The 13982-nt window shown below is 41.0% G+C and overlaps 1 protein-coding gene across 1 annotated transcript in view; it reads left to right on the top strand.

The window, feature by feature from the left end:
- The first annotated feature begins 875 nt into the window (after positions 1-875).
- Positions 876-13982, top strand: part of pcxb (pyruvate carboxylase b) — a 327945-nt gene continuing 314838 nt past the window's right edge. Inside the window, exon 1 of the mRNA XM_028606107.1 lies at positions 876-1436. Within this exon, the coding sequence (XP_028461908.1) occupies positions 1435-1436 (2 nt within the window). The 5' untranslated portion in view covers positions 876-1434. The remainder of the gene's footprint in view (positions 1437-13982) is intronic.

Here is a 13982-nt window from a genome sequence, read left to right as displayed (position 1 = left end):
CTGAAAATGCTTCTCTGTATAGATATTCCACTTTTTTGCATGTACAACTCACCTGCTATGAATTGACTAAAAGACTCAGGCTAGCAATTAATTGGAGCTGAACACTATTTTCCCTATAATTAGTATCACATTACAGCAGACATTATAACTTGTCATGACAGGAAAAGCAGTTTGGTGTAACTAATAACAGTTAATCATTACACAACCGGCAAATACGGAACATTTGCATTCATTAGGAGTTGTGCTTCTGGGCACCCGAGGAATGTAAGTCCAATATTCACCCTCCTCTAAGCTCTGTTTTGGTCTCCACTGACTCCTGAAAAAATATGTGGCTCTTTAATGTGCCACTATGATAATATATAATTGTGTCTTTCTGCCATTTGGAGCTTTTTCACTATGAAATAACAATATTCCTAACAGCAGCTTATTATCTTTTTCTGCTGTCAAAATGTGGATACAATTTTCATATGGATGATTAAATAAAATAAAATGTTCCTCATTTTGCAAAATATACATCTCATTTGTCCCCAATTTATCAATGTTTCCTCTGAAGCCATTTTGACATGCTGCAGTAGAAAAAACACAGGTGTCAATGTTAAAATGACTATGGCTATGACTTCACTTTTTCAGGGTCATGGTAGTCTGCATGCTGGCTCTTCTTAACACTATATTTTGTTACATGTACCGTACAGTAGCCTACCCTCCATTGTTACACCGTTACATTTAACTAAATAGGTGTGTCGTTACCATAGACTGTATTAGCAGTCTATGGTCGTTATTCGCGAGCTCTTTAAATGGTGCCGCTCGTTGCGCGCTGACATACCCTCTTCTGTGATTGGTTGAGAGCAGAAGGGGGCGTAGCCGGTTGCGTCATGTCAAAGCAAGGGATGAAGCTTATGTGTGTCTGTGTGTAGAGAGAGAGACAGAGAGACAGAGAGAGAGAGAGAGAGAGAGAGAGAGAGAGAGAGAGAGAGAGAGAGAGATAGAGAGATTTAATGTCAGGCAGGCGCAGTAGCAGACTCCTATATCCGACACGGAGACGGACGGTGCCAGCTGCTAGCTAAGTTAGCTATAGTAGACAGTTAACGTTAGCTACTAGCTTCAGAGTCTTAGCGCCTTTACTACACATGATATAAGGGCTTGAGCAAGAGTGTGTGTGTGATAGGGTGTGTCGACGCTTCAGTGCCCGTTTGGCCATCCCGAAGTCACTTCGTGTGTTTGTGTGTACATGTGTGTGAGTGTGTGCGTGCGCGAGTGAGTGTGTATAAACTCCCCTATTCCTCTACTGAGCAGTCAACATCTCTGTGATTGTGCGTGCGAGGTTAGCACCAAGTGAAGCAAACGCACACATAAACACTGATAGTCGACTGTCAACATTCCGTGTCCGGTTACCAGCGGATTCACATCATTTACTGACACCGACACAGCACCAGCATGTGAGTACTGTTGGATAACGTGTGTGTACGAGTATGAATGAGTCGTGTGCGTGGGTGTCATTTAGTGCATTTGACTTAAAGAGGAACTATTCTGCTTTTCTTCCCGGGTGTCTGAATGCCAACTCGTGTAGCCTTTTGTTACTTGTGTCTGGCTGTCAACGTTGTTAAAGATGTTACAAGTGTAGTGAGTCCAGCTACCATAGCTGCCTATATGTTTACCTTAAATGTGCACAAGAAAACTATAGCAGTATTTACCAAAGGGTCAACTGGCTCTGAGGTTGTTGCAAGAAGTCCCTCGCAAAATTAGGAACTTTTTAAATGGAGTTTTGTATTAGTAGAGTTTGCAGCATGGCAAAACATGCATGCAAACATTCTCACGGGTTACCCACTTTTACTTTCACGTCTGCCGAATGGATAGTGAGGTAAAAATAATATGGGCTACTGTGGGGCTTCTTTACCAGATGTAGGTATTTACATGGAAATCCTGTTTTTTAAGAGTGGAATGCACTGCATTAGAGACTACATCCCCATTCAGTAGAAAGGAATAAATGTCTGTTTACATGTTAAAACTTGTAGATTGCACAACATGCTCATTTCTTTTGTGAGCTGTGCACCAAAGGAGCTTGTACCTATGTGGTGACCTGATTTCCCCTCCTGTTCTGTGTTTCAGAAATTTTGTCTGTGCTCTTTCACCTTTGAACCCTTGCATGTGTATCTGTTGTGCCAGAATCATTTGACTGCACGGTTTGTTCCTCCTCAAAGCAACCTTTACTCTGCTTTAAAGGGTGGTACATGTAAAACAGCTGTCCCATCCCAAGCCTCAGGGAGGCACAGTGGGAGCGGTGTAGCTAGTGATCAAGCAAAGGACAGTTCTTTTCATAAGCAGAACTTGTAGTCAATCATCTAGCAGGGATGTGTTCAGAAATATGCAGGCAGAAAAGGGCTGTAGTTAGCTTTTTTTGGGTATTAGCCCTCTTAAAGTGACTGCCATGGCCTTGTGTGTTTGATGGACATGTGCCATTCGCTTATTCACCTTGATGTTATTACTTGTTGCAGCAGTGCCAAGGTAATAGACTGAAAATGTTCAAGGCAACTGGGACACATGACATCTATCATAGTTTTATGGAAATATTACTGAGGTTCAGTGCTCCCTTTTTCATGAACACACATTCCACCTCAGGAATCTCTAAGAATGACATTTCATTTGCAAAGGTATTTTAGCCCATTTTGAGTTGTCAGATAATTTGACATGGTACTTTATCAGTTGACAGTACTTGTTTTTTAACTGGGATTAACACAGATACTTAAGTTTGGACTATGTAGTACAGGGCTCCAGACTGCGTCCAAAATTTGAGAGTGTGCGACTGAATTTTACATCCAGTCGCACCTGTGTGACCAGTGATTTCTCTCCTCCCCCCCCCCACTTTTGTTTTTTTTACATGCTAAACGTGGAAGGGGCGCGTCAATAAATCCGTAATCTGTGGCAGGCCAATGAGTGTGAGAAGGATGTGGAATGTGTGGAGGGGGAGGGTCCTAGAGATAACCAGCGCGCGTAAACGTCTGTCTGTGGGAAGGAGACAGATATCACAACCTGCCCTGTGCGTCTGAACAATGAGCAAGCCAACTATTGACTCGTTCTTCTGACCTGCGGCTAGTGTGCTAATGCCAGAGTATGTCACAGTCGGATGATGATTCAGAGTCAGAGGTTTGTGTGGCGAAAAAGGCCCGAACCCACCATTTTTGGGAAGACTGGCTGCGAGAATTCTAGGGCTGTCCTCGACTAAAGAAATTCTTAGTCGACTAACACTTATACGATTTTGTCGACTAATCGATTAGTTGATTTAATTGACAGAGCTGTGCGCTTTGAGAGGTGGTTAAGACTAGAAAAGCACAATATAAATGTAGTTAATTAACCATCTGTAAAACTGAGTTTCTCCACAATTAATCCTGCAAAAGCACCACTTTAAATCTTGTGTTTACCATAAATGTGCTCAGAAGTTTCTTGGAAATAAGTAATCAAGCATGAATAAGCATAAAAAATGACTAATCGACTAAAGAAATCTTAGTCGACTAAGACCAAAACGACCGATTAGTCAACTAATCGACTAAGATGTGGCAGCCCTAGAGAATTGAGCTGGTTCATGTACTGTAAGGAGACGAACTCCATGAACTGCGAATGTTGCAGCGCTACCCCACAACTGCGGGGAACACCAAGTTTGCTGACAGTGCAGCCAGACACTTCGTAGTTTAAACACAATACACTAGTTAAACAAAATCTTAGCCTCAAGCATAGAGTATGCCGTGACATGTTAATAAATAAAAAGCAACCGCTGTCGGTTGCTTTTAGAAGACAAGAGGCTGTAAATCAGAGCGCAGGTGAGGCAGAGATGATGTTGAAACTGCCTTCTTCGTTGCTAAGGAGGAACTACCCTTCAGTCACCAAATTCAAAAGCCATCTCGACCCCTAATGTTTACATACATTTAGTTAAGTATTGTTTTTAACTGTGAAATGACCAAAAGGCTACTAAGCACTTTGTTACTAGGCACATTTTTTTTTCTTCTGAATGTATATGGTATATATTTGTAATATTTGTACTGTCATGACAGCATGGTACTGTCGGTTTACCTTGTGTTTCATCTTCAGAAGTGCACAATAAAATGTGACACTAAATTTGAAACATTGTAATTTCTGCATCTATTATCAAAGTATTTATTAGTAATACAATGGAAATTAGTAAAAATGTGAATATTTGGTTAGCATGTTCGATGTACGGTGTGTGCCCCTAAATGTTCTGGTTGCGCCCCTAAGATTTTCAGTTGGGGGGCCACTGTGCTCCTAGTGAAAAAAAGTTAGTCTGGAGCCCTGCAGTAGGATGCAGGGTGTCCTGCTATGCTCAGAGGATATTATATTTGCACAGGCAAGGCTTATGCTGATTTTAAATCTTACTTCCTAAAAGTTTTAAAATTGGTTTGCGGGGCTTTTAGTATAAATTAAATCAAGAGTTCTATAGTTGTAGGGGAAGAGTGCAGAGAGAACATTTTGAGCTCAAGTGTTTAGCATCAAAAGTGGTACAGCGTGCCTCTCAGCAAATGTGTTGCCTCTTATGTCTGCACTTAAAAATGCATGCATCTATCTCGCTGCATCTGTGTTTCTAGTTTGGGATTAGCATTGCTTTTTAAAGAAAATGTATCCTTTTATCATTTCTGAATACATTGTCATGACTAGGGGTGGGATTCTCTTGGCACCTCACGATTTGATTACGATTCAAAGGCCTTCGATTCTAAACCGATTATCGATGCAACAATTTATTTATGTACATTTCCATGCGTGATTTTTAAAAATATACCTATAAATCTGAGTTTACTAATCACTTCCTAGACAAAGCAGCTAGACAAAGCTTAGCTTTTGACATATACATTATTTGTCACACAAGTTTGAATGAAATGTTTTGTCAACTGAGGTTTTTATTTTGTAGTCATTCCATGCTTAAGCCTTAAACATGCTTGTGAAAGTCTCCTTCTCTCCCAGTAAGAGCCTCAGTCATGTTTAAAGGTGGAGAATTGGCTTCTTAGGACATGAAACATGAGTTGGTCAGATGTAATGTGATAAAGTAGATGAACAGCCTATATGTGTTTTGCCTAATTATTTTATGTATGTCTCATTAGATCATGTGTATACAAAATGTAATTTTCTTTTTGGCCATTTTTGTGTGTTTTTTTTTTTCTGCACTCTTGCCTAAACTCTAAGTTGTTGTCCATTATCCCATCCTCTTTCAGTCACTCTGTTTTCTGATTTGTACTTGTCTGGAGACTTTTAAATAAAAATCAACACATTTAAAAAAAATCTTTCATTAACTTATCTGAATCGAGAATCGAGTCGTTCTAGAGAGAATCGCGATAAATCTAAGAATTGATTATTTTTTCCCACCCCTAGTCATGACATCGTAACAGTGTGTTTTACCATTAACATTGTGTTAGCAACTTATGTTAATGGTAACATACTTGGCCCAAACTAGACAATAGATGTTTTTTGACAATACAATACATCGAAAACACTGCACTTGTGTATTTCAGTATGCATTGTACCCTCAGGGTTGTCAGCTAAGTGAGGTCCTGACCTGTTGTTAGGGTTACCATGACATGAAAAAGTGACGAAAAACGATTAATGCTCCCTGGGAAACACTGGACCTTTTTTCTTTTTCATACTGCCAGTGCAGCATCCAGCAAACAGCAGTGATGATATGTAGGAGTTAGAGTGGAATCTGTCAGACTGGGAGGCAGGTAGTAAACAAAGACAGGGGTACCAGTGGTGAGAATAACCTAGCTTTGTCCCTGGCACTTTTACCTTCTAAAGGGCATGACATAAACATTATTTTACTATAATTCTTTTGCACCTTTTGCTGAAGGCATAAATAAAAAAAAATTGAAGTAACAAACAAAGTAAATGTTCAATTAAGCAATGAAGCAATGCAGCGCCACTACTCCACCACTCGTTCGTCACATAAAAAAATGTCTTTCTTTCCCAGCTGATATTCCATTGGTTTCTCTTCCTGCTATGTCCTGTCCTGCTGGAAATGCATCAGACTAAGGAAGTGCCATTTCATTGGGCCTCAAAGCATTTACTGATAATATGGTAGTTATGGTTCATGATAGATTGATCCAACTGCGATTAGCAGGTGTACAGCAGAATCTTGAAACCCCGCATGAATGTTAAGCTGCTTCTTCCCTAAAGGTTCAGTGAGATCAAAGAGGGTCTAGATAGGCAGTACTTTTACAAAATGTAAAGAATTTTCTTGAGCAGAGAATTTATATACAAGGTTAAGTAATGTCCTGGCTTCTATTAAACTTGTTCTGCTGCAGCCCAGTGAACATGAGAAAAGGAGACTTAGGACAGCAACATGCACTTTAAGAATTATGGAAGAAATTGTGTGTTTTTCCAACACATTATATCCTTAAGAGCAGCCTGTAGCAGCAGGAGACTGGGACATCTTGTTGACACAGCTGGTAAAGGGGCTGAGTGACAGTGAAAGTCAACAGCAAAATGCAGCAGTTTCATTTGGCTCTACTAATCCTGTCAATGTACCACAAATTGTACTTTGTAACAACTATCTTTCACGTTTTTTTTTTTTTTTTTTTAAAGATTATTTTTTGGGCTTTATCCGCCTTTAATCGACAGCTAGGTGAGAAAGGGGAGAGAGAGAGGGGGGAGACATGCAGGAAATCCTCACAGGTCGGACTCGAACCCTAGACCACTGAGTCGCCGTCCAGGCATAAACCTCCAAGTATATGTGCGCCTGCTCTACCCACTGAGCCAACCCGGCCACAACTATCTTTCACGTTTGTTGACGTAGCTATGTTCAAAATGAGTAATATCTATTTGGGCTCATTTATATTAAGAGATATGAAACATGTTTAACCAGGGAAGTGTCTTTTTTTAAATTATGCTTTTGAGGAAACTTAATCCTTTTTCAGATGCTTCCAGAATTTCTTGTTTACGTCTTTACGGCAGAGTTTCCCAGACTGCTTGTGAATTCGAAACCCACGGTCTACTTCACCGCAAGATCAACATTCTAACCTTTTATGCCACAATTAACCACTTTTAAAGTCCAGTCACACGCATTTGTTTTGTCTATACAAACACGGTCAGCCTCGGTAACCTTGTTCTTGCTGTCTGAGCATGTGTTGCTGTTGATAATTGGGACCTTTTTCGACCTTGACTGTAAACAGACGGTCCTAAGCTTAACTTTAGGGCAGATCGAACTGTATATTCCTGCACTCTTCTGTGCGAGGAATGACATTGGTTTTGTAGTTATGGACAGTCTGGCTTGTACTATTATACTCAGTCTATTGTTGCATTGTCTTGGAGAGGCTGTGACTTAAGTTATTTAAATAGGAACCTTAAAATAACGACATGAGGACGGAGGTTAATGACAGTAAAGTGTTTGATAAAACACGATATAATTAAGAGCTTTGTGGGCTACTGTTGTAAGCCTGCTAGCTATGCTAGCTCCCGCAGTTACAACCCTACCCACGCTATGTCCCGTCCCCTCCTGCTTTCAGGTGTCTTTTCACAGCAGTCTGCATTGGATTTGTCTGTATTTTGATTCCTGTATGTCTTACCATCCATCCATCCATCTTCGTCCACTTATCCGGGGTCGGGTCGCGGGCACAGCAGCTCCAGCAGGGGACCCCAAACTTCCCGAGCCACATTAACCAGCTCCGACTGGGGGATCCCGAGGCGTTCCCAGGCCAGGTTGGAGATATAATCCCTCCACCTAGTCTTGGGTCTTCCCCGAGGCCTCCTCCCAGCTGGACGTGCCTGGAACACCTCCCTAGGGAGGCGCCCAGGGGGCATCCTTACCAGATGCCCGAACCACCTCAACTGGCTCCTTTTGACGTAAAGGAGCAGCGGCTCTACTCCTAGTTCCTCACGGATGACTCACCTTCTCACCCTATCTCTAAGGGAGACGCCACCCTCTTGAGGAAACCCATTTCGGCCACTTGTACCCGGGATCTCGTTCTTTCGGTCATGTATGTCTTACTTCACCTGAAAATGTGTTGATACAGTAAAAACGCCCTGACATAATGGTATAATACTGTATCTGAAGTCTCTTTCCTGGAATTCAGCCTTGGTGCAGTATTAACGCCACTTTGAGCCAGTCATACAAGGAGCTTTCCTTAGGACGTGCCGTTTCTGTGTCTGTAGCTTTAAATGATATTGAGGAGGAGAGAGGTGGGTGCAAGGTGGAGGGTGGGGGTGTGGCCTTGACCAACTGCCATGCTTCGCTCGTTTGCAAGTCATGGGGCATTTCTCAATACCAAGAATGCAAACTACGGACTTGTGTTCTTGGGGAGAACGTTCTTGCTGGTTGTTCTTGGAAGAATCAACTCGCAAGTTCACAAGCACAGAAAAGGCTGTTAACAGTTTGAGACGATGCGTTCTTCCTGTTATTGCTCAACACTCCCAGCACAGAGGCTACCTGCAAGGCTCCAAAATACCAGCTAGAAATAAAAACCACAACAATATAACCACTATGTATTAAAACAATCTCTGGACAAGAAAACCTCATAATGCTACAACTATTGCAGTAATATTGAAAAATTAAGCTAATTGAGCTTTAATTTTATTGTTTATGGTTTAGCTCAAACACCCCTTACTTATTCAAAAGAGTGGAACGCAATCCCTACTATTATTAGCATATACGTTTAAGTAAGTTTAAATTAAACAAATAAATAGGCATATGCACTGGTGTGTCCTATGTGTTCCTATTAGTGTTATGTGGAATTATCATTTCTATATTATTGTAGTGCACTGTATATGCCCAGGGAGATGGAAATTAGAAATTCAAATTATGTTTGTGTGTGTGTGTGTGTGTGTGTGTGCTTGTTGAGTTTAACTCCCAAAAGACAGTTAACCACATGTGTTGTGATATTTACACAAACGATCCAAAACGGCGAAATAAATTTACGGAACCGGTCTGTCCAAGCACCGAGCAAGCGGCCCCGGCAGGCGTAAGCTGGTGGCCGCGTCATTTTATGGAGCTCCGAAAACTCAGAAAACTTTGGAGCAAATTGTCAATTCGGCAAAGATTTTCGCAAGACTGCCTATATTCGAAATATAAACCGTTAATTTCTCGCCTAAAATGTTCTCAGAAGTGAATTTAGTGATGAATAAGATGGCGAAAATTGTTATAATTGTCCCGTTTTTGGGCTGTCTATGTACTGGAAATCCAACCATCACTGAATGCCGAAATGAATGTTGGGATACAGGTGCTGCGAAGTTCATACAAGTTACCAACCGATGTATCCTCGGTAAATGGGCGTGTCAAGAATACATCCGGGAATTTTAACTGTTCTTGGCGAAATGCGAACTTATGTGTTGGGACAGTACTTTGGCAACACGAGATGACGTTTCACAGGGACACAGGAACACAAGTCAATAGAAGAACACAGATTGGGAAACGCCTAAATGTCTCTCTATTTCTCATGGGTGGGCCAAATTCTCTGGGCTGGCAAAGAAGAGAAAGGGGAGGTAACCTTTCCCCTAATGACGACATAAAGGGAAGATTCCAGATTGGTTCATCTGAGCTTTCATTTTCTCAAAGGCAGAGCAGGATACCCAGGGCTCGGTTTACACCTATCGCCATTTCTAGCCACTGGGGGACCATAGGCAGGCTGGGGGAACGCTGGGGGAATGTTAAAAAACCTCATAAAGTTAAATTTTCATGCCATGGGACCTTTAACAGAACTAGACGTTTGATGTAAATGATGAAAAATAGATCCTCTGCTATTGCACAAAGGCTGGCAGATAGCCATTGTATTTATTTGCCCCATGATCAGTTAATTAGGGCAAAGTTAAAGCTAGTTAAGTGTGTTTGTGTGTCACAATATCACAAGCTGTGTGTGCATCAAAACAGAACTTTGATCTCTAAGAAGTTAATGTATGACCCGGAAATCATCTCTGTTCCTTTAAGATGCCCGACACACACAGGTTGTTCTCAGTGGCCTATGAACAGAGGATTTGTGTGTGTGTGTGTGTGTGTGTGTGTGTGTGTGTGTGTGTGTGTGTGTGTGTGTGTGTGTGTGTGTGTGTGTGTGTGTGTGTGTGTGTGTGTGTGTGTGTGTGTGTGTGTGTGTGTGTGTGTGTGTGTGTGTGTGTGTGTGTGTGTGTGTGTGTGTGTGTGTGTGTGTGTGTGTGTGTGTGTGACGTTCCATTTTGGCTTTCCGACTGTAATTTAATTCAGTGCTTGTTTTGTGTTGCAGCAGTTTTGAAACTGAGGTTAGTGTTCAGAGTTGACGTGGCTTGCTCTGCCTGTGATGAAGAGAGTCAAATAGTGTGGTTTGTTTCTCACTGATTTAAATAACAAATTGTTGAGAAACAGCCAAGTACTGCACAGGCAGAAATTAAATGTGCCTCTACTACCAAAATATAGTGTCTTTGTTGTAATGATTTTTGTCCTTCTGAGTTGACACTACAAATCCTTTGACCCTTTGTCAGTGCTTTATCTCTCACCAGAATTAGAATTGAAACTTCAGCCAGACTTCTGGTTTGCATTGTATTTGTTTCCTGGGAATTAAAGGGAGCTGTGGTACTCCCAGTGACTACAGCGACAACTCTGAAATATGTTTTAGTAATCTCGCGTGGTATCTTGTGAAAGTGAATTATTGATCGAGTGGAGTGGACCTGAAAGAAGACAACCCCACTATCCCTCTTTATCCCTCATAGACTCAGTTAAAGGCAAAGGTCACATTCCTGTGCCACAGTAAGGACCTTTTCAAAGGCCAAGGGGAAACTTTGCCATATGTGTCTAGCTTTGACGTATCCAATAAATGTGATATGTTCATGATTCTGTTCCCTTTTTGTCAGAAATTCTTAAAACAAGTGCTTTTACAATCAGCTGAACTTGGGTACTAATCTGATCTATGATAAAACTGCTTAGTACAATTGATGCCTTTCTATATTTATAATACAAAAACACAACCTACTAAAATGGGAAGGGTGAAGTAAGTTTATAAGCATTCCTCTTTACACCAAAATGAATAGGAACCTGCATGAATAATTAACGTTTACCTCACTGTGAAGCATGTGACTAGACAGTCCTTCATTCATTCATTGACAGGCTTGCGTGTAAAATGTGTCTGCCGTCAGTTTGTCGTATGTGTAATCGAGACAGTTTGATTGTATGCATTGTAACATTGGGATCACATGAGTATTCTGACCTCTGAGTTAGTCTGACTTAGTGTACATGCCACTGGACAAAACTGATCCCAATGTAATCCATCTGAAAGAGATTTCCTTTGTTAGAGTTGTGTGGATAAAGCAAGAAAAGCTATTTGGATGACTTGGATTTTCTGTTACTGTTGTAAAATACTGCCTGTGCTTTTCTTGTAAAAAATAGTGAACACAATAACAGTAACACCTATACAACTAAATGCAATCCATAAGTCTATTACTTTAAACAAAAAACTTTTGATAAAGTTCATTTTTCTTTGGCTGTTATATCAAAGTGGGTTATATTGCTGTTATCAGATAAAGCTTGAACAGTGATTGAAGTGAAAGGATATCAGTTAATATTGGGTTGTACCCCCCTCCCCCTCTCCCCCCAATAAGGATTAAAATACATAGATTAATCAAGTTGTATCTGCTCAGCAAGCTACTGTCATTGGGGTGGCAGTCACTCATTAGGGTAATAATGTGGATATTGATGGCAGTCATTTCTATCACTACTTACTTTTAGACTGTACAAATGTTGTGCTATTACTACAGTGTTGCACATGATACTACATTCCTACTTTATCAGTCAGAGCCACATTGAATGCAAGTGAAAGGTCATTGCTTATTTACTCAAGTAATATTGATTTTGTTCAGAGCTGATCATGTGCCGGTCAAATGCATGATGCGTGATGTGGACTATGACGTAATCATCTGAGCTCATGAGTACTGAACTGTGAGTGGAATTTGGTCTTGTTTGTCCACACAGGTCCCCACTAATGTTTGCTTTGACTTCAGAAAAGAAAAGTGTGATCAAACATTTTTGCTGGTCCCACTGATGAGTAAACATGGACTACATCGAAGTGAAACTACAGTAAATCATCATCAAAAGCTAGGGGTGTCACGATTTTGATTTTAAATCTGAAATCGATCAAAATGAGCTTTTGATTTCGATATAGTCGCAATCAAAAACAGGATCGGCAATTCCTCCATTATATATTTTTCTCTCTCCACCCCCGCCTACTTGGGCACGTCCAAAGACAAAAACAAAAACAACAACAACAACAGACACAGCATAACCTTTTGACTGGTAGCATGCAGCTAAAGACACAGGGTAACGTTAGCTTACTGGGAGCCTGCGTGTTAACTATTCCAGACACTGTGGCCACTGCCGGAGTTGGAGGTGACAGAGAAACAACAGAACTAGAAAATGCTTCTGCTTCTCTGAAGTCACTGTGGGGCAATATTTTGTCTTTCCTGTGAGTGAGTTATATTTAACAACTAAGGTAAAGCAGGTGGGCTCCGATCTTATGGGACTCAATGATTCATTCAGGTGCATCTCGTTAAACTAATGGTGCATTTTCATCAGTGTGAAGACCGAGATGAGTGTGTTCATCAAGTATACATATTTGTTTTTTAGTTAAGTTTTAGTGTTCACCTGCTCATTCAGCTTTTTTCCCTAAGAAATGGAACCGTGAGTTTTATTTTCACCAGTTGTTTGTGAAGGTATCTGGTAAATTGTGTATTAGATACTTTTCAAAATACACACATTCAGTGCTCTGTCAGCTGTTAGGTCACACATGCAATTACTATTATCTTCTTTTCTTATGTTCCTTCTTTCCTTTTATTTCTTAGGCTAACCCTGATAAAGAGCAGTTTTATCTCTGAAGCATTTAGCAAATACACAAAAGGAGCCAAAACCATCAAAATGACTCTAGGTGCCAAACCAAGATTCCCCCAAAATTGTACAGCCACAGCTCGAGTGTCTTTACCATTTAACATTCCTTTCATACCACAATTTATCCTTGAGTTGGCTTCATTGCATTTTGGCAAGGCAAGTAATACTGCTGGTGAACCACTTGCCCTGACACATTTCATTGTGTTGGCGTCAGTGCAGGGAGACGGAAAGGAAGGAGGGGAGAGGGTAGTGAGCTACATTTCAAAACCGTTTAATAATGGTATCAAAAAATAAATGAATCCTAGAGAAAGATAGAAGAGATGCTTCTGACAGAAGTAATAATTTCTTATTTGTGGTCCTCTAGTCAGGATGTAAAACACTATTGTAGCACCAAAGGTATAAAAATCAGTATTTCCCACTGATTAGAAAGCAATTTGTGGCGGCGGCGGGGGGGAGAGATACTTATTTTCGGACACGCTGTTGGATGCTGTCCTCCTCTCCTACTTCAGTGCCTAACGAAATCTATCTCTCTCTCTCTCTCTCTCTCTGACCCTGTTTTTCAATGGTTGAAGCCTGAAAATATTGTAAACACATTAATAACATAACTAATTCCACTGATCGGACTGTTCAGCTCTGTTCCAGACCGATACCTCCGGTTCAGGCTGGTCCTCATCCTCAACACGTGCCTTTTTCAGTCGCGGAAAATACTCATCTAGATTGAAGCAACATTCAGTGTAAGAGTAAAAAATGACATAACATTATTTATAATAGGTTTATTTGATTCACAGCTGCTCTATAGCTAGCATTTTACCGCAAACTTGCGACTAGTTTACTTTTTTTTGTAAAGCATGCGCAATCGCTTGTTTGCTAAGATCGGTGATTGTGACTGTGTGATTGTGTAAAGGTGTTCACGAGATTGATGCCAATACTGTCTATGTGCCAACCTCGTGAACTTGTGAATTTTGCCAGCCGTCTTCTCTCCTTTATGTAGACCGACGCTGTGTGCACAGTGGGATCAACTGTGTTTTAAGCCTCCAACGTCTCCTTACAGGCAGCTTACCCTCACCTTAACCCTAACTATAACCATTGCCGCGCTGCCTGGAAGAAGATGTTGGGGGCTAAAAACACCAAACACCGCACGGTGGGAGGAGCTGTG

Source organism: Perca flavescens, chromosome 19, assembly GCF_004354835.1.
Source record: "Perca flavescens isolate YP-PL-M2 chromosome 19, PFLA_1.0, whole genome shotgun sequence".
Classification (NCBI taxonomy): Eukaryota; Metazoa; Chordata; class Actinopteri; order Perciformes; family Percidae; genus Perca; species Perca flavescens.
Note: the sequence above shows the minus strand (reverse complement) of the source record. Positions and strands in the feature narration are given on the sequence as shown.